This window comes from Falco cherrug, chromosome 1 (genome assembly GCF_023634085.1).
Source record: "Falco cherrug isolate bFalChe1 chromosome 1, bFalChe1.pri, whole genome shotgun sequence".
NCBI classification, from domain to species: domain Eukaryota; kingdom Metazoa; phylum Chordata; class Aves; order Falconiformes; family Falconidae; genus Falco; species Falco cherrug.
Genome location: NC_073697.1, coordinates 100475955 through 100497437, shown reverse-complemented (window position 1 = coordinate 100497437; position 21483 = coordinate 100475955). Strand labels below are relative to the sequence as shown.

At 38.7% G+C, this 21483-nt stretch overlaps 1 protein-coding gene across 1 annotated transcript in view; it reads left to right on the top strand.

Annotated features, from left to right (window-relative positions):
* KIAA1671 (KIAA1671 ortholog) overlaps positions 1 to 21483 on the top strand; it is an 87191-nt gene that overhangs the window by 10360 nt on the left and 55348 nt on the right. The window contains exons 2-5 of the mRNA XM_055712112.1: positions 12258 to 12387; positions 12925 to 14578; positions 15694 to 15787; positions 17589 to 20765. Of these exons, the coding sequence (XP_055568087.1) occupies positions 12978 to 14578; positions 15694 to 15787; positions 17589 to 20765 (4872 nt within the window). The 5' untranslated portion in view covers positions 12258 to 12387; positions 12925 to 12977. The remainder of the gene's footprint in view (positions 1 to 12257; positions 12388 to 12924; positions 14579 to 15693; positions 15788 to 17588; positions 20766 to 21483) is intronic.

Sequence of the window (21483 nt, the reverse complement as noted above, 5' to 3'; positions counted from 1 at the left end):
TGAATGTGTCTTGTGCCTTCCAGGGGCATCCAGCAATCAGTTGCTGTGTCATATTCTGGGGGCAAGAATGGTCAGAGGTGGGGAATTGGGAGAACTCTGTGTTCTGGTTTTGTTTTGGATCAGATTGCAGTCAAAGGAACCTTCTTTGTAATAACTTTGGAAAGGCGATGTTTCTAAGTTCACTGTGAGATCATTCTCGGGTTACTAAAATACTGTTAAAATCCCTTCTTTGGATATGCCCTGAGAAATTTGGAGCAGGCACTGGGACTGCTGTAATACTGGTGTGAGTGTGGTTAGGTGGGTGTGATTTGAGGCAAGGTTCTCGGTCTGGGTGCTTGCAGGCAGGTGCTCATGCCTAGGTTCTCAGGTCTGGAGTAGCTGTTAAGAACATACCTGTGATCTTTCATTCCTTCTCATTTTTGTGTCAGCTGCCTGTACCATATATTCTTTGACACGGTCTGCATTTTTTTTAAACGTGTTTATTTTACTGTTTTATCTTCATTTTGATGTGTTCTATGGCTTCTGTCCTTGAAACTTACCAGAAAATTAAAAAACCTGCGCTGTTCATTTGTGGTTAAAAATACACTTCTGTGCTAAAGCTTGTGAATGTCACTTTAAGCAGCCACATAACGCTTTCCTTCACCTCCCCTCTGCGTCCCTGCTAGCGTTGTGTGCTGGACCTGGGGGTGTGTTCCACATGAGTGTTTGTTCACAGGCAGGAGCTTCCACGTTCTTGGTGTCTCCACTGTTTGGGTTTTGGTCCTGCTTTTTTTTGCACTGCTATTTTTTTCTTCCACCCCCCTTAATAATAAGTGTTAACATTTTAAGTGTCTGAACTGTTGCCTTTCAGTAAAGAGGCATTTTTTTCTTTTCTGTGCTTTCTCAAGATCATAGGAAGATGGAGGGCATTGATTTGTAGTCATAAAGTTTCTAGATAGTGTGTTGACCAGTCATTGCAGTCCTTGATTTTGCTGAATGACATCGTGTTTCTGAAGAACAAGTTAGTAAATGATGGCTAATACGCATGCGTGGGCTTTGTGCTGTCAGAGTTCTTGGCTTAAACATGCTTTTCTTCAGAAATGGTAAGAAATGTAGTGTCACTGCTTTGATTCCTCTTAGTCCTACAGAACCCTCTGATACTCTGTTCAATTTGTATCACCTTCGGAGGAAGAGGAAACACTTTTTGTGGGTTGCTGATAACAGTAACCTGCTACCAGGTAACAAAAGAAACATGAATTAGCAAAACCAGCCAGTGTTTCTGAAACGAGTAATTGCATTGGTGGAGGAAAAAACTTAAAGACTATTTCCTGCGTATGAGAAAAGCTAGATGTGACCACTGAAGGAAAAATGGGAGCCTTGTCATCGAGTTAACAGCAGTAGCTCCTCTGGCAAGTAAAACATTCTTGGCATAGCAGCTTTTTTATGGGTATGCAGCTTGGGGCAGGTTATTGATGCCTGACAGGAGACAGCACCCTGCTGCAGTAACATATCCTATCCAAATTAATGCTCTGTTGGCTATACAAGGAAGAGATCAAAGAACTGTCTGAAAATTGTTAACAATCTGAGAGGCAAAAAGATTAATTCCAAAGTATATAATTGTTTTGTAGAGCAGAGGGTGACATAAGGGTTTTTGGCCCAGAGAATGATAAATACCACCAAGTATTTTGCTTTTGTAACAATATTTTATTTGACTCAAGGCAGAACCACCCACCTCTCACTAGTCTAGTAATTTTTTCAGTATTTATGGGATCTGAGTGGAAATTGCAAATCTGATGGTCATGTCCATTTGAATTTGAATGAGTTTTAGTGGCTCCATCTGTATACTCAAAAGCATAAACAGAATAAAATTAATCCAGTTCAAGATTGTTAATAATTGGCTTGTTCAAAATTGGGTCATCTTTTATGTAAAGCATTTGAATTGTTGCTGTAGGAGCAAGAGCTTGGGCAAACAAGGGTTTTTATCAGATAACTTTCCCTGTGTCATATATAGTGCTAGGTGAAACAGCTGAGGCAGGTATTTCTTGTGCTGTGCGGTGTTGGCCTACCAGAATTGGTGCCAAAGTTGGATTTTCAATGTGGTTTGGCTGTTACTGAGTACAGGGGAAAATTTCTCCGAGTTGATGCCAATGACATGTCAACCCAAGTCCAATTTAAATTCTACTATTCCCTCCATTTTGCCTTAAGTACGTTTTGGTTATGGGGACCACACATAAGAAAAAAATCAGTCATAATAACTCCTCTGTATTCACATGTCCCAGAGGGATGTGTTGGGATGCGCTTCTGCCAGCGCACAAAAGGAAGCTCGTCGGTGAGCTGGGGTTTGCCTTGGTGATGCCAGCCAGCCCTGCACCTGCAGACCTGCAGCTTGGGGAGGTGCTTCCCCCTTTCCGGGCAATTCAAAGTTATGTGCGCTGCCACCGTTGTTATTGTCAGCTGTTAAGAATGTCGTTAGTTAAAATTTGCCAGATAGTGCCTATGGTGCTTTTTTAATGTTTGTACCCAGTGCACTGAGTTGCATCCAGTGGCAGTTCTGAGCCGAGTCTTGGAGAAGTGAAGCTTTGTGCAAGGCCTTGTTCTAGTGTCAGCCCTTGGCGGCCCTGCTGGCAGTGCCTTTTTGGAAGCTGCTCCATGGGACCACCTGCCCGTATTGGCATGCAAGCGCAGGGAAGTGAGATAAAATTGTATGGTTTATTAATGCTGACTCAGTCAGTCTGTTGTCATAGTGTTTGTCTTTTCCAACGGTATCAGGGAGATAGCATTATTGTCCACCTCAGATATTGCTGCAGTGTGGTGCTGTGGTAAGCTTGCTACAGCTTAGAGGAGCAGGCTTAGAAATTGTGCATTTGTTCATGAAAGAGATCTGTTCTTGGAAATCATCTGGTCCTGTTCAGAGCAGGGCCAGTTCAGAGTGTCTTTTCTCCCATTGTGCTGCAGGTCATTTCTAGAGTAGTGCTTGGGACAAGTATTTTGGGCTTGAGTATAGTTGCTTGTTGACCAAGCTAGACTACATGCTTCTGTTATGACTAACGCCAGTATTTGAAAGGTAGAATGGTAAACTGAATGGAGAAATTGCTGCTAGACAACCCCGGCTGTCTGTATTGAAAGAAAATGTGTCATTAGCAGCAAAACCCAACGCTGCTGAGCACTGAACTTTTTAGTGTATGATTATTTTTTTTTTAAGGAAGCAAGTGAAAAATTAGCCAGTGAAGACATCAGATCGTATAGCTGTAAGAGCTGAAGCAGACATAAACATTTGTAACAAGAATACACAACAACAAATTTCTTTTCAGCTAGATGAAAACTTCGAAGCAGCATAATCTATTACAACATCTTTGCTCTAAGTATTTTATCTGTAGGTGGCACTTGCTTTTTATGAATGAGTCTTTTAGCTAGCGATTGAAGGATAGATTCTGAAGCTGCACAAGACAAGTACAGGTATAAAACTAATAAAGTATAAATCCTGTTTCTTCCTGTGGTGTGGAGCAGGCACTGGCCTGTACCTGGGTCTCCGCACCTCTGCATTATTATACAGAGGGATGATGCTCTCCTGACAGGTCTGGCTCTGCTCTGCCTTGTGAGCAAGCTGTGTTTTCCCAAGAGACATTTTCCCAGGGTCAGTTAGTAGTTGCTCTTTAATGATTGTTGGCAGTGGCTATTTAGTGGCCTGAGACAGCTGTCTTTGAACCTTCATGGTGAGAACAAATCCTGAGGATTAGAACAGGAGGAAAGCTGTCATCCTTATAGAAACCACGCAGTTTAGCTTGCCCAGGTGTTCTGCGTTTGAGAAGATGCATGTGTAGATATATATACACACACATATATAAAATTTTTAATCTGTCACGATCCTTTTTGGTCTTTGCTCCCATCACTCTGTTTTCTTTATCCTCTGTTTTATGGGTACAGGTTTTCTTCGGATGGTTAAACTGTTGAAATCATCTCCTAGCATGTTGAAGGTAGCGCTCCAAGGCTGGTAGTCTCAGGTTTTCTTAAAGTCTTGATGACTGCAATCTCTTTTTCATCAATCAGATGCATGTATAAAAGACACAGCATTTATAAATTAGTACTACTGATTCCAAGGCAATCACAGAATGGTGCGAGCTTGTTATACTTTCTGAAGGTGGTTTACTGCACCAGGCCACAAATGGGTTTTCCAGCACTGGAAATCCTGTTAGAATTGGAAGAGGAAGGTCAGAGGATTATAGGCTTTGTCCTTTCTTACAGTCCCTTCTGACACAAAAGCACCTGCTGTGTATAAAGGCAAGCAGGAAATGTCTTCTCACATCATGCTATTTCTGTAATGCAGTGACCTTCAGAAGATCAGTTTATATGAAATGATCTGTTCCCCCTGATTCCTTCCTGGGTGCAGAGGGTGATGTGTCAGGTTTATTTCTGATGGCTTCATAGTCTTCACTTGCAAGCAGTTCTGTGAAGGCACTTACCTATTTTTGTAACAAGTAGGTGTTTATTTATTTATTTATTTTTAAATAAGCCAAAGCCTACAGTTCTGTTTCACTTGATACTTTGACTTGTGTGCCACTTCAGGTCAGAAGAAGACCCATATCTCTTAAGAACCGCAAAAGGTGCAACACTCCCATTCCTCATGAGCTTTGCTTGTTTCCATGTGGGCTGGCAAGCTTAGCAAGGTGTTTCACTGCAGGGATTTTCTGAGGGGTGTTTTAACTTCACATTTTCTCCATGAGGTAAATGGTTTCAACGTCAGTGTTTGTGTAGTTCTCACCAGTGTTTTAGGAGGAAGCTGTACCAATGATATTGTTGCTGCTTATAAAGCATTTACATCAGCTGGCAGCTCTGAAGGCAGTGAGCATGGTGAGTGAAACAGAAAATCCAGTGGTGATATCTGTGTCCTGTCAGCTCTGGGATCGGAGACAGTTGTCCTTTGTCTTCCTTTACTACCAAGAGGATGAGAAGTATGTGCGATTACAGTAAGTATTTCCAGGTGTGGGTGGTGTCTAAGCTCCTTTTACTGTTGAAACATGGTACTGAGCATGGTATTCTGTAGGGGAGTTACAAATGGAAGAACACCAAAGCTGGTGGTTTTTTTTTTTTCAGTCCTGTATTTCTATCTGTGCTGCAGACAGCTGGCTCGTCCACCTCCGTGTTATCCTTCAGCCGTGTCCATGGTGTGCCTGTCAAATTAAAGAGTGTTCACACTCAAAGCTGGAGCATCTAGAGAAAATGCAGCTCTGCCTCATCTCTGTGGGCTTTTGGCTAGAAAGGGATGGTAGAAAGTGCTGTTTGCTTGAGGTCAGAGGGATCAGTAGCTCTTTGATGTATTTCTGAACTAATAATGAACCAAATTTCATCTCTCCTAAAGCAAGGTCATGGAGACCATACTAATTTATTTATACCTCCTTTGAGTGTATGTGATTAATTTCATCATATTCATGATGTACAGCATAAGAGTACGAAAAAGTCAGGGCCAGGGATTTAACAGTGTTCCTTTAGAATCTGTGCAGAAAAACATAGTCTAATCAAAATTACTTTAAATACAGTTAAAAATGAAGTTAAGCTTCCTGCAATGAGAAGACAGTGTTGTCCCTACAAATTAACCAGATGGAAGTTTTATAATGATTCTGAAAAGGTTTGAGGAGAAATTTGCCAGGTTGCAAATTAAAGTGTCCACCATCCGTTGTGTCAGGGGTGTAACCCTGCTGACATTTGGGAACTGCAGATTTTTATCTGAAACAACTGAACGTCTTTCTGTAAGAGCCTTAGTTTGACTTATTTTTCTTTTTCCAGTTCCACAGTCAATTATTCTTGCTTGTAGCCAAACCTGATCATTAATATTTTATCTGGCATGCAATGCAATTATTTCTGGAATATCTTTTTTTTTTTTTTTTTTCCCCATGCTAAACTGCATATAGTAGGGGGAAGTTATTTGCAGGTCTTGTTTGTGGGTGAAACACACTTATGAGGATGAAACATAAAAGAATATTAACAGGAGTTAAAGCTGTCAACAAAATCAAATGTTGATGACATAAGCAAACAAAACATTGCTTTCTGAGGCCTGCTGGGAATACTGTCCTTCTGCACAAATATGCTTTTAGCCTGACTTCAGCCTTGCCCAGTAATCTGTTTTACTCCTGCTGAATGTTACCCTTCATTGGCAGAAATCAAGATTTTGCTTTTGTTCTCTATTTCAGCTGCCAAAAGATTTGGACTTCCTGAAAATACCCACCCACTAACGAGGCAGGCGGAATCCCTCGTGCAGAATGCTAGCTGGAAATAAAAGATGGTTCACTCAGGAGGGTGAGGATGTGCAGCATCTGGTACCAAAAAATGATGATTCACCAACATTTCAAAGAATTTTTCCTTCGGTTAGGGTTTGATCTAGCTTGGTCTCAAGAGACTTTCAAAACAAATTAGACCCTCTGTGAAACTTGGAAGGCAAAAGAGTTACTCTGAAACTGTCAATGAGAGGGTTGTGAAGAATGGAATTATGGAAGAATGAGATGTAATGAGGTAGTTGTGCAGGTCAGAGGAAATTCCTAACATGCTCTTTCAGTCTGTGTGCTCTTGATGGGTCCCTCTCTTGATGAGAACACACTAGCAATGGTGTAGGAAAAGGAAAAACTAACCAAGAGTCTGTTTTTGAGAAGTAGTTGCCCTTAATTGTCTATAGAAAGGTGGTAATTCCCCCAAAACTTGAGAGTGCAGAAATTTTAGGAGGTCTTTTCAGAGCTGAACACCCTGAAAATGGGTAAATGATAATAAATGTAGTGGCCATGCAGGTGAAAGTATGGTTGCAGTTGATGTTTGGAAGGATCTATCTCTTTTTGCTAGGAAGAATCACAGGTTCTTCCTTTAAAACTGTTTGGCACTACAGAGAAGAGTGTTTTGTTGGGCAGGAAGGGTGCTGGGCACTGTGTCTGTCAGTGCTGTGTGATGGAAGCTGGGCTGCTTGAGGGGGAAGAGCCGCAGAACAAGCAGGCTGATAATCCAGAATCAAACCTTTTTAAAGTCTGACATTGTGAAACCCTTTTCTAGAAATAACTGGAGGCAAACCCCTCCAGTTCCAGGTCTGCTCCACTATCTTTTCTTTCTGAACAGAGTGCAGACATGCTGCCAGACAGACATGGGCCAGGGATGTTATTGCTTGCTAGTGGTGACAGATTTTTGTAGATTAATGCCATTTAATCGCTTCTTATGTGGGACACACAAACAGTTATGAAAACTCTATAGAACTGACAACTGTGGAAACAATTACATACAATTTTTTTCACAAGTCATTCCCTCCAGACTGATCTTTCTCTCAGAAATTCAAGGGCATTTGGAGAACGATGACTCCTGCCCCACAGCTGTCACGGTGCATTCCATCTCTGTTACGGACAGTTGCATTTTTCTTTTGAATCCTCTTTTAACATAAATTAATGTGTTTTCCTGAATACATGTTTCAGTTGATTGTCCTGCTACATCAAGAATGTAGTCTTAGATTTATGCTGTCCATTACATGGATGTGCCAGTGTATTTAACATTGAATTTTTGGTTTGCTAGAAATGTTATGGCCTCTGTGGGGCCACTCTGAATTACTGAAGCTACTTGCTTGTAGTGCTTTATAATTTGTTACCCTTTTAATTGCCTTACATTTGTAACATGGATATTAAAATACAAGGTATAAGGTTCTCAGTCTAGTACTGACGTGGCAGCACGTAATGGAAAGGATTGTTGAAAATATTTCTGTTCTTTAGTGCGCGTGTAGGTCTCAGTGAAGCTCTAACAAGTGATGATAGTTATGCAATTGTACTGGCAGTAGCAATTAGAGATTTATAAGTGCTTGTAAAAGCTGCTATTTATAGTATGGGCACTTTATTTAACAAAATGCTAATCTTTCTCTGCAGTGGGAGAAAATGTCAGAGTGGAGTATTTCATCCTTGTGATGAGACTGGACTGTAATATCCAAGAGAACAGTACTTTTTTCTCCCACTGTGTCCGTCCCCCCCCGTCCCCCCCCAGTGAAAAAAAAAACATAAACACCCAGGAGACTTCAAATAGGCTTGCATGTGGAGAATGGAGAGACAATATTTTAAATTTTGCAGTGCTTTGGAATATTATTAGTATGGCACTTTGCAGGTCATAAGATCTGTCTTGTGAGTTTTGGAATATGTATTTTTAGTTCTCAACCTGTTAATTTTGATTATTGAGAAGCAGAACAAGTGCCTTGTTCTACTAAACTTCTCACTGTGAGTCTGGGAAAAGATACCTAAATGCGTTTTATTACTCGTTCTTAGTTAGTTTGTCCAGGGATATTTTTAAAAATTACAGCCAGTATGACAGTGGTTTTGTTAATCTTTCACTTTAAGAGACCCTGTATGTCCTCTTAAATACAATTGATAGATCCCATTTCAGTGAATGACGGTACTAATAACATGAATCAGGCTTAAATCCAAGAATAGAAAAAGCCTTTTTTTAACTGAATTAGTTGCATGAGCTGTTTAGTTATAAAAGGTTCAGGAAAATTGCAGGGGTTTTTTTCCCCTCTGTTATTTTGATTGTGCTATAGTAAATCTTCTGTTCTTGACAGTGTTCACACACATGGTTAAGTTATTCTTTTCTTCATACGTGCACAGTAAGTGATAGGATCTGCTCTGTTAAGTCTTATTTAATCCTATCAGCAACTCTCCCAGTGCTGTAGGAAGCAGCAGAAGGATGATTGCTTAGGATAACTGACATGAATTGCTGTAGACTGGTGCCAATATATGGTCAGTGAGGAGAGGAAGGGAAAAAAATGTATGTTTGTTTTTTAAAGACTGAAACATTTAAGACAGTGGGGAAGCCTTTTGTAGAAGGAATGAATTAAATCTTACTTTGTCTGTGCAGCATGTATGGGCATTGGGTTTATTTTCAGTAGCCCCTGTGGCTCGGTGTACCAGTGTAAACCTGCAGGACAGATGACTATAGCTTACTGGCAAAGCTGTGTTTTCAGAAGCTGCTAATATATGTCATTATACAAAGCTCTTCCTGTATTTACGCATTAAGGAAGTTATTTTTTTTAATATTGGTAGCAGATTTGCTGGTAAAGTTATGTCTAAAGAAGGAAAACCTTGTATTTATTTGGTAGTTTTCTATTGGAGTATTATTGTAAACAGGCATGGATATTCACTGTTGGAGCTATGCTTTCTCGCTGTTTTCAATTTTATAAACTGGAGTTTTGTGTTTGGCTTTGTTTGTTTTATAGCAGAGATATTTTTCTCTGCAAAATTTTTATGCTTTCCATCCTTACAAAAGGCAGATGGACTTGTTTATCTGCTGTGAGGTTCAGGGACAGATCAGAGATTATTTGTGTCATTTAAAACATTCTTATTTATGAGCAAGGAAGTTGGCAATAATCACGTGATTCATGGTGGAAAAATTATCTGCAGGCTGCTGCTCCTGTTGTCCTAATAGGCTTAAAGGAATTACCACTGATGTAAATAATAGTTCTGTGTGCTGCTGCTGTGTGCTGCTGCTGTGGGGCAGGGCAGGCAAACACTAAATATAAAGGGTGTGTTTTGAGTAAAGCCCTTCCCGTGTGATTTTTGCAGAAACAACACTGTCAAGTGAATAACCCGTTTTGATTTCTAATGAGCAATGTTAATAATCTTTGTAAACATAGATTGTTTAATTAAAAATCCAGACAACACCTCAAGACATTAAGATTTTAAGACTCTGTTTGAGCCTGGAGCAGTGTTTGTGTGTGCATCTCTAACACCCTGTGGTGGTTCAGCTTAGCCCAGGAAAAAGAAGAGTTGCAGTTGTTTTGAAGCTGAGGAAGAAGAGCAGTGGGGGAAGAGCCAGACCTTTATGTGCCGTTCTTTTCATTAAAAGCAGGAAGAATTTCAAAAGATATTTCAGTGCCATTTATTATTTCATTTGTGCATGCAGAGTGCACCCCAGAACAGCCAAGGGGAGCGTGACTGAAGCTTAAGGAGCACAAAGAAAAATAGGGCCCAGAAAAGGTGACAGGGTGGCTCGGGCGCTTTGCTGAATGGAGAGGGACTCGTTGAGGACAGTGTGGCAGCCACAGCAGCACGTGCATGGTGGCCAGCTGTCCCTCAGCAGAGGCAGGTCAGGGAAGGGAATGACATCTTGTAGCTGACGATGAGGGATTTACAGTTGTAATGGTACAATTACAGTAGTCATACTAAATTTTAATGGTATGTAAAATCCTCATGCAATGTAATTTACAATTGACTTTTTTAAATCACCCAAAATTCTGTACATTGCACGTTTCACTAGATAAACATGCTTTTCTCCAGTAAAACATTATCTAAACCAAGGTGTGTATTTCAGAACCGACACACAATGTTTAGTGTATGTATAAGTGGCATTGATAACATGATGCCTCTTTATCAAATGTAGAACTTTTTGAAGTTCAAAATTGGGTGGTGGATTTTTTCCCCAAAAAATATTTTGTTCTCCTTTTTTGAATACTGTCTGTTTTGGGCCACATGTCTGTTGTAGGGTATCTGAGTAGTAAGAATTTGAAACCTGAAGACTGACTTTGCTAGATCGTGTAGAAAAGAATGGGATCCTGTAAAGCTGAAATGTAGTGTAATAAAACTAAGGAACAAATATCATTGGAATGGGTAAATTGTGGTTTAGGAATGTTGGCTGGAGAAATGAGTTGTACACTGTTAGCAAGGATTATGGCCTGCATTGTATACGCACTGCCTTGCGTTCCGTTGAGGATCAAGTTTTATTCCATTTAAGAAGCTCTGTGCTGCCTTCTTTTCCAAAGAAAAAGAACTATGATAGGAGGAAACGTATTCTCAAGTACTGCAAGACAGATGCTTTTTTTTTACAGGATAATTTTTTGCTTTGTGGTATTTCCTGTTAGCATCACCCTTATTTCAGCAAGTGTTAATATTTTACTTTTGGAGCGCAACTGCTCTTCACAAAACCTTTGCATCCTTGGAATGTGAGAGCGTTTTAATCGGATTTTGATGGTGTTTCTTAGAATAAGGAGTGGGAGAAGGAGGAAGATTTCATTAAGATCTGTGAGATTGTGGAAGGGGCAGATTGATTCTGATAAGCTGATTGGGCTAGTGATTATTTTGGAAAGGAGAGGTCGTGGACTCAAAGGGAACTAGCACAGTGTGTAAGTAGTTGAGACAGAATTTCAAGTGGATTGAAAGATGAAAGGGAACGGGCAAGGTGAACAGAGTTCATTAGCCTGCTTGGAAGAGGAAGGCATAAATGCAAAGGTCAAAAATAAATCTCTGCAATTTATGGTGCCAGCGTGATGTTAGTCTAGTTAAGGGAAACTGAAGGTGAAATAACTGTTTTTCCAGACTGCAGATTCAGGAAGACAAATATTCCGGTTTTTGGGGTCTTTCTTTAATATTCACACACAGAGGGCTCCATATTCCACAGAATCTATGAATAGTCGTATTTGTAGGCTAAATACACACACACAAAAAATCAGGTGTGAGGAGTCCAAAGACTGCCCCTTCAGAGGCTGCCCAAAAGTAGGCAAGAGGGTGGCAACACAAATATGAACCCCTGAATGAAAGACTGTAAAATACAGTATGCATTCCCTAAAAATTAGAAGTATGACAGCTTTCTTGAAAGAAAGAAAGAAAAAGAAAAAAAAGCCATCTAAACTTACATAGCCACCTGCATCTGCTACAAAGTTTAAGTATACTTTTTATTTGGAAAAATTCAGGTTGCTTCTTCTAGCTGAAATTCTAATTACTACTGGGTTTTCTTCATCTCTGCTGTAGGAATATAATTAATTCCAAAGCTGCTAATCTGCCTTTGTTGGCAAGATATTGGAAAAACTGCTTTGTCATGGTAGAAGTGATATTTTGTTTGAAAATCAGCCATTTGAAGGTCAGCTGCTCAGGTGGCACTTCACATACTGCTGTCACAGAAAGGAGATACACAACAGAAAGTAAATTACAGCAACTGAGGTGACAGTAATACAGAGCTCTGTGTTTAACCAGGGATTGACAAAACAGTAAGTACTGAATGTGGGTTTAACTGTGTTCCAGTTTGGTCTGTCTGTTGTGCAGACCAAGTTATTTGCCCTTCACCTTTCAGCTTTAGGTGATAATTTCTTACTGATTCTTTTAATAACTGTTTGACAAGTAAACGTGCTTTTGCTTTATACAGTTAAATCGGGTGACATTATACTTCAAAATGGGAGCCAGCCTTTTCTCCTTAAAATGCTCAGGATTTTTGTCTCATGTGGTATTACCTGTGTAGATTTGGGTATGTGCCATGCTTGAATCTAAACACCCTTTGTTTATTTGCAGGAGAGGTCTGATCAGTGTGGCTGAAGTGATCACTTTCCCCTGTTATTAATGTTATCTTGGCTGAGATCTTTTCACTATGAGAAGTGATTCGGGTTGTATGGATTGGTTGCAGCAGAGAATGCAGATTATGGTAAGTGGTAGCAAAGCTTTTGGAGATTTGCAGAATGTGCATTTATTTCCATTGCTTAGTTGTAGGCCTTAGTTAATAGATAACAAATAATACTTTTGGTCACACCAGTCTTGGTACTTTTGAAAGTACACACTCAATGTGTCTGCCCAGCTATTTAAATTGTAAAAAGGAGTTGATGTTTGTATGTCAACGTTGAGAGGTCTGCTTCAAAAAAAATTTTTTAAAGTATCTCAGCCCTTGAATCTTACTCAACTAATGGGAACTCAGTTCTGTGCAGATGCTTCTGTAGGTTTGATGATGTATTCTTTGGTTATTAGGCCTAATCAATGAATAATGGTGCTTCTTGCTGTTTTTTTAGAGGAGGAGGAACAGTGTGTCTTTCATAGTGATACACTCTGTGAACAGCATATCTGAAAGGCATCTTAATCTGAGTTTAGCTACTTTATATGAATTCAAATTAGGATGATGTTATTTGATGTTCATGCTGACTGTGCATCAATACTTACATTTTCTTTCTTTTTTTTTTTTACCCCCCAGATTCTTTCTCCTTGTTGGATTTTTTCAGTTCTGTTGAGTGTGTAATTACAACTATGGCAACAAGAGTAGAAATAAATTCTACTTTGGCGTCTTTGACAACAGTGCCTGACTTAAATGAAATCAGAAATGAGGATAAATCACGTGTGTATGTAAGTGTGCTTTCAGATGCAAGTAATAAGGCAAAGGAAGCTTCAGCATCACTAACTCTTGAAGAGAAAAACAAGTTTGGGAGTACTTACAGATCTGCAACAATGCCATCACTAGGATCAAGGCCAAGACTTTTCCCAAAGCCTTTTTCTAAAGAGAAAACTTCAGATACTTTTTCAAATGTAAAACCACCTATTCCAGCTTTCAGATCAAGTAGTCTTATTAGAAGGGCCGCTGAGGAAACATCATCTGTTAAGGTATTAAGTGGAAATGTTCCGCCATTAGTAGATCAGAAAGTAATTGAAAATGAAAGTAAAGCTGGCAGTGAAGTAGTCACAAACGTGACTTTTTATACTGGTCCTAGTGCGAATACTGTCATTCTTTTTGAGACAGCAGGCACAGAGCAATCAAAGGTAAGCCTGGCCCAAGAAAAAAGGGCTGCTGATGACCGTGGAGTATTCAGTACTATGCAAACAAAAGAGCTTCAGTGCAGTGCAAAGCTGGAGAAGCCATCTCAGGCATCTGAGACATCCAGGAATCCTGAAGGGTCTCTTCATAGGCAGATATCTCTTTCCTCCAGTGTTAGACCAGTCTCTTGGCACTCCCTCAAAACTGGTGAAAAAAAAGATGCTTATGAAGTTCCAGGGGAGAAAAACGATGATGATGCAAATAATACCAACAGTAGAGTTGATTTCTCTATTGATGTGCAGCAAAAGCCAAAACATAGGCCAGTATCTGCTATTTTTCTGGAATCATTACGAGATCAAAAGCATCGCACCGTGGAAGCTTCTGAGGAAAAATCTCCTACAGAGAAATCCTGGGTTAGAAAACCAAGGCCTTTATCCATGGACCTGACAGCTAAGTTTGAACATAAAGATCTTTCTTCTTGCAAGATGACTAGTTCATCTCATGAAAGCAAGGAGAATGTATCGATAACTTCTTTTACTGACGTGGGCTGTCACGGTCAGTCTGAAATGGGGCCAAAACCTGAAGAAACTGAATTTGATAAAGGCAATTCTTCTAAATCAAATTTGAAATGCAGTAGTCAGGACATTGGCATCCTAAGTAATGGAAAATACATATGGGAAACAAAGCTTAAATCTAAAAATGAACAAATTGAGACAAAGCCAGAAATAATGACTAACTTGCATGATTCTGAAAGAAGCCATGAAACCAGTAGTGAGAGCAGAACTAATAAGGGGGTGAAACGACCAGAACAAAAGGAAATGTTTATGTTTCTAGGCTGTGAAAGCCCTGCAGCTTCCTCAGAAAAAGAGAATAATGTTGTAAGAGGTAGTGTTAAAAAACAGATTAGTTTGTTTACTTCAGAAAATCCTGGTACCTCAATGGATACAGAGCTTCTCCCATCAACTGCTGAGAAGGAAAACAGATGTATGAACATCCAGCAGAGAATCAAAGAACTGACAACAGAAAATGCTGATGTTAAGCCAGGAAATCTACGCAAGTCACTTCAATCACGACCACTTTCTGCAGACTTAACAAAGATGTAGGTTGCAGAGAAATTCTATTTAATCCTCCTAGTTTCATCTAATTCAGTAAAACTTGTTCTCTCAGTGCAGTAAAATAACTGATCATTTTGGTAGCACTAAATGTAATTACTCTCTATGCTATTATTCTTGAGCCTCTTTCCCACCTTTTCCTTCCCAAAAAAGAGAAAATGTAATGAAATAGACCCTGACAACAGCTGCCAAAAAAACCCTACCGACCTGTCAGTATTTTGGCCTTTGCGTGTCACTGTAAGTGTGTATCTATTATTAAAATTTCATGTATTTTGAAATCTTGAGGTAGACAATGTAGACTGCAAGCTTATATATTTGTGAGAAAGCAAAAGAATGATTACCATGTATTTCACCGCGATGTAGCATATCAGGTTTCCAGCCAGCCAGGAATCTTATTTCACTGTCATATTAAAACCTAAAGATATATGATACGTATTCTGCTTAAGCTGTGGCAGTGAGCAGTTTGATAGAACAATGAGATCTGCTAATTTTTACATACCAAAGCAAAAAAACCCCACCAAACTTCTCCAGTAAAAAGAGGTTTAATCCAAGATAAAATACGTTCTCTTAGTACAGTGTTGGGTAATTGATTATTCAAAAGCATAAAGACTTGTGACATGAATGAGACTGCGGTTTATGCATTTTGCAGTACCGCCTGAGGCCATATTGCAAGGCCTGGAACTCGTCGGAATAGTTCATGTTCTGTGCATGTTGACAAGGGATAAGTAAAGAAGGCTAATGATTTTTGGTAGTGTAAAGAAAGCATGCTTCGTATAATAAGCACAGTAGTTACACTCAGCTAACAGGACCTGCTTTATGGACAGTGGAATAGTAGAATTTTTCAGCAAACCTTGGTCTTTTGACACTGTGATCTTATACTATGCAATAAGCTGTGTAACTAACCATTGTTTTGGAAACAACAATCTTTTGGTCTAGATACAATTCAACCACCAAATACAGTGACTTCCTATGAAATACTGAAGTTTCTCCTTTAAGAAGTAGAATTTATTGGATAATTTCTACCAGTCTGCTTTGGTAGGAAAGTGTACCTGCTGACTTAACTCCCTGGACTAAAAGAAGTAACATAAGTCTTTTGTCTTAGGTTTTCAAGTCCGACATTAAGCACCGAAGCAAAGCCTGAGAAACCTGCTGAAACTAGAAATGACTCTATCTATGAAACACAAGAAAATCAAAAAGTAAGAAAATGGCATTAGCTGATGTGGTCTCCAGCTAGGTTTGCATTTAGAAGGCAGAGAGCACTGTGTCCTGTGTGTCTTTATCAATCAATGACTTTAAAATGGGTATTGAGAGTATTAAGAAGGACATAATCCTAATATGTTTACTTGTGTAAGTCTGTCTTTAGGACATGCTGATAAAGTATGGGAGTATCATACCTGTTACAGAGTTTTTAGAAGTTAAATATGTATGCTGTTCAGTGCTTGCAGTGATATAGAGTGAAAAGTGTTCTATGTACTATTTTAAAGGGACTTTTATTGCATGAAAGCCCACAGTGAATCGACTATGGTTGTTATGGTTTTGTGCACAACAAAATCCATTATTTTCTCTAAGCATAGCATTAGTGTAGTGTGTTTCTACATCTAAGTCACAACTCCTTATTCAATGTACGCTCTATGTTTTGTGTCGATCTCCTAAATATCATTTAACTTGGAAGTTTTGACAATAAGGTATTATACAGAAAATTCTGATTTGCTGTAAAAGTTGTTAGACTGTTTCTAAGCAATGCTTTGCTGTTGCAAAACGTTTTCTGCTGACACTTCTAACTATTGGAGGTTTAATGTTTTAAGGGTATTTCTTGTGAGTTGTCATGGCTGTGCTTTTTTCCTGTTTAGGTTTAAGATAAGAATATATGTAAGGAAACTAGCAGTTACATACAACATTTCTGTAGTTTAATATAATTTTATAGAAGATCAGTTTGCTTTTGAAAGAAAATCTTTCATTAATGCAAGTGCTGATTTTAGAATCTGATAATAAATTCCTTTGAATTCCTAGAAGAATATAGATGAGATTTAAAACCTTTGTGTATAAATGTCTTCAGTGTTAATTTTCTGACATTCTTCAGCTTTTTTTTGAAGAGATTAAGTCAGTTCCAAGTTTTAAATTTTAAAACTTGAAAAAAAGATTGAGCTCTTGTAGGACTGGGCAGTATTCTTTTAGTCTGTTTATTATTTGCATGCTATGCTTTTTTTCAATGAATGTTATTAAAAATAACAGCTAGTTATATTTTCTGCAGGTAGATAAGAGTAAAGAATTGACAATAAATATTGATTCCCACTTTCTCTTTTTTGCTTCAGCTCAACCTTTAATGTTCTTAGCTGAATAGCTCTAGCTGTGATATTTACTCAGATATTCATGTTCCTTGCAGTTACTGATCATGTAACTATTTAGTTAGTGAATAGCTCAATTTGAAGACAGTTTATTTTTGACAAAATACAGTATATGTGATGTCTCCCAGGAGTTTAGACTTCCTCTGAAGGTGCCTGCATCTGTGTGGTGCTTTCTATGCTTCGCTTTCGAACTTGGATTTCTGTAGGGCTTGCAACATAAATGTTTGTAAGTGTTTCTGTGGTAGCTGTGGTTATTAACCTTTGAAAGTTTTGTACTATTTTTGTATGTGTTGCCTTCAGTGGAGTGTGATGTGGGTATAAATTCACTGCAGAATAAACAGTTTTGTGAAATCTGAGCTCAGGGACTAAGTCATGCGTATCCCATGTATAAACACTATACATTTTTCCTTTTTTGTATTAAAAGTGAAAAATCAAGCTGTGAGTTAATTTTATTATAATCAAGATTCAGGAGCTGGAGCTACACATTTGCTTAGATTACCTTGGTCTCAGTTGATTGTGTGTTCAGAGAATGTGCATGTGTTTAATTTGTACAGGCTGTGTGGCACAGCATAGGTGCAAGTAAGTTGTAAAATAAACTTTATTACACATCTTTTAAATAACCAGTCTTAACTGTTGGATTTTCTTGTTCCAGAGTAAGGAGGTCAAGCTTGCACATGGCACAGACTTCATTGAAGCGCATGTTACTGGGACGCCTTGGAAACCCCGTCAGATTTTAAAAATAACAAATAAACCTGATCATATAGAGAGAAAAGGAAGCTTCCTTGGAGATGTTCAGCATTTTTCTCAGCAAAGTGAAAATTCATTCACAAGTAACTTTGAAAAAAAATTAAAACCAACCACACTTATGGAAAAGACCTACATTAAAACTGTCCGAGCCACCATGTTTGACCATAATGTTCAGAGGCATAACATTGCTGCTGATCATCCTGGAACTGATTCTGTACTGAAAATGAATAATGAACTTGAGGCAAAGCACGATGTGGTGACTTTCGGGCACAACAGGCGATCATGGATGGGAGAAGAAGAAACCGCTATTATAAAGAAGGAGTATCACAAGCAGTCTGATTCATCAAAACCAATAGTAGATGTAGAGAAAAGTGGAAAAGCAGCTTGTTCAAGTGAAGACAAGAAAATGACTCCAGGAATTCTGTTAGAGAAATCTTTGGTTGAGAAAAGTAAAAAACCCACTCCTAAAAATGCAGATGATTCTCTAATTTACCAAAGAGTAGAGCCGAGATACGAAATCTTTCAGACCTGTGGTGAAAGAGCTCTTAGTGAAACCATTACAATGGCTCCTGAAAAAAAGGCCATGACACTCAGAACTAGAAAATCGTCAGTGAAAGAGAATAAAAATGATGAGGTGGTTTTACACACTGGTCAGTCAGCTAGGGCAAACAGTAAAACTCTCTACCAGAAAGAAGATAAGATTATATCAGAAGCTAGAGATGCAGAAGTTTTTACAAGCAAGTCTGCGTTGAGAGGACCTAATGATTTTTTCTCCAGTGAATGCACTTCACCTGAACAGAAAAAGGACTCTATAGCTGAGAGAATACCTTATTCTACAAACAAAAGTAAATGTTTGGGAATTAATGAAAACCTAAACAACCTACATTCTGAAATTAAAAATGAGAAGAGTGAAGTCTCCTCCGTGGATAAAACAGGGAGCTCTAATGCGATGAAATGCTCGTCTGAGAAAAGGAGTCTTAGACCAGGTGGGACAGACAGCTATGAATTCAGAACCAACTTAGATCATGAAGTTACTTCAACAAGTGTAAATAAACATGGGGCCCAGTCTTCTTCAGTGCTTTCAAGTGGACAATTTTGTAAGTCTTCTAGTAGCCACCATCCTGATACAAAAGTACTGCCCATTAATAAAGAGGAATCTAGGGCCTTTGGTTTCAGGAAAAGTCTAGATGTAAATTGCAAAGAACAACACTTTGGCTTTGATGGTACAGCTCATGAAAACAGTGAAAAAACCAGGGTAATAGATCCAGAAGAAAAAGTCAGGAGAACCAGAAGTAGTGTTTCTGACTTGAAGATTTCTGAAAGGTGGAGAAGGAGGACCTTGCCTCAGGATTCTACTAAGACGGAAGAAGTTGCCTGGCTCACCCCTGAAAATATCAAAAGGCTCAGTCGGACAGATTCATTGCAATTGGATGAAGGCTTAGTTAAAAAGAGAAGCAAAAAAAGCAAAGAAGAGTTGGAAGGGATTGAAGTAAACCAAACTGTTCCTGGCAGCCCTGATGATTACTTGAAAAATCAGAGTTCTGCCTTTGAGCCAAAGGCAACTTATTTTGCAGTGACTTACCAGGTTCCTGGTAACAAAAAAGAGAAAAGCTTTGTTGGCACTCCTAGTGCAAGTGAAACCAATACAATTTCTAGCTCATGTCAGGCAGCAACAATTAATCTGGACCCTGTTTTTCCTGGAAGGTCCAAACCTCTATTGCAGCAACCAAATAAAACTTTGACGAGTACACATTGTAGAGAAGACTCACAGGAAGTGCGTATTAACAAGGATTGGGTCAGAGAAGATAAGGATCATATTTTTTCCAAAAATATTGCATTTAGTAATTTTCATGCATCTAGGAAAGATAACCAACGGTACCATGAAAGAGGTCTGGATTATTCTAAAGAGAAAATTATAGATGTTGATGCTTTCCTGTTAAAACAAGATCTGGAAAATACAGCTCAAACTGATCTCAAAAGTAGCAGAAGAAAAGTATCCTCTTACCCTGAACCCAGATCCCCCCCGCATTTTGCACAGTTACATAAAGGCAGTGAACTAGTCACCCAGAAAAAGAGTGAAAATAACTGTGATTTATTTGGAAGGAAGGCTGAGGATGGTTACAGATCCCAAATTCTAGATATTGATGCACTTATGGCAGAATATAAAGAAGAATCAGTGAAAGCCAGTAACATCCAAGAAAAGCTCTCTGAAGATCACAGTGCATTTAGTAGGGAGAAATCAAAGAACAAAAGAAATGTGTCAGATAGGATGACATCTTCCTATAGCTGGAAAGAGTGGAAGGGATCAGATCACTATTCTGTTAATAACAAACAAAGTGACTGTGCAGAAGAGTACCACAGGCCAGAGAAATTAATTCTAAATGAAAAGAGCAAAGAGAAACTGGAATCATGTAGCCCTGAATTTGATAAACAAAAGGCCAAAGACAGAAGGTTCAGTCCTCCTTACTGGGGAAATCCTGGCAGCTTTTTTTCAGATAAATTTGTAAATTCACCTGTGGATGTCACTAGGAAGAAAACTTTCATCGTTGATGAGGATGAAGAAGTGAACTTAACTTCCAGGAATCAAAGTTCAAAATTTCTAATTGATAAGGTACAACCTATAAATGCAATTGGTACAGACCAAAGGTTGGAAGTTAATATTGCTTCCAAGTCATCCATAAAGGCAGATGATGGCCTTTTACAGAAGAAGTTGGTCGCAAAAGAACAGTTCTTGGGGGTGTCTCCAGAAGGCGATTGGAGCAAAAATGTAGCAGGGAGCTCTATAACAAGGATCAAAGACAATGCAAATAAGACAACACGTGAAAGTGGCTCTTCCAATGTGAAAAGTAAAACTGATTGGAAGAACTATACACCTGGTTTAGGAATTACACCCCCAGATTTAAGACGATCTTATTCAGAAAAGAGCTGCCACGGAAAAAGCAATCTCCCACTTGTGCAAGAACTAAAGGGAAGAAAGGATCTACACCGATCCAGGCAAAGCTCCCTGTTGGAAAGTGTGGATAATGGGTGGAAACACAAGATGTCATCTCAGTCAGAATCATTCTTTCATGAGGATAAAAAGGTATTGCCAAATGGTGTTTAAGTGTTTCCTGCAACTAAAATTGCTAGTGAGGAAAAACTTTTAATATGCCTCTATACCACTTTTCAGTGTTAGCTGTGACTTTGCAGCAAGTGAGCAGATACATACTTTTCAATAGAGTTCATTTCCTTTTGGGTTGTGTTTTCATGAGGAATTTGTGTTGTACTAGATGACTAGATTTTTGTTTCAAGTGTATAAATATTTATCGATGTTTCCATTCAAGAAAGCCTTAAAATATTAATAATATAAAAATACAATATATATACAAAATATATATTTTATTTTTATTTTATATTTTTATATGATTTTGTTAATGCTATGAACATAGGATATTAAATTGTTGGCTCTGCAATTTAATGATTATTTGAAAAAAAGTAGTTTGGGTTTATTTTATAAGTTATCAACAATCATCTTTTTGGAGTACTTTTTCTGAAGGAAGCAAATTATTATTACTTTTTTGAACTGGGTGAATGGCCCTCATTTGTATGTGAAACTTCACTGCAGATATTGACTTTGGTGAAATGCACATGATTCACTTAACACAGTGATGCGTTAAGGCATTTATCCATAGCCAGATAGCCAGTTGGACGTTGATGGCTATAATGCTTTTCCATTTTGCATTGTCAGCTTTCAACCTCCTGATTTTGGTTTGTGGTGGATTGGGTTTTGGTTTGGCTTCCCCGCCCCCCCCGTTTTGGTT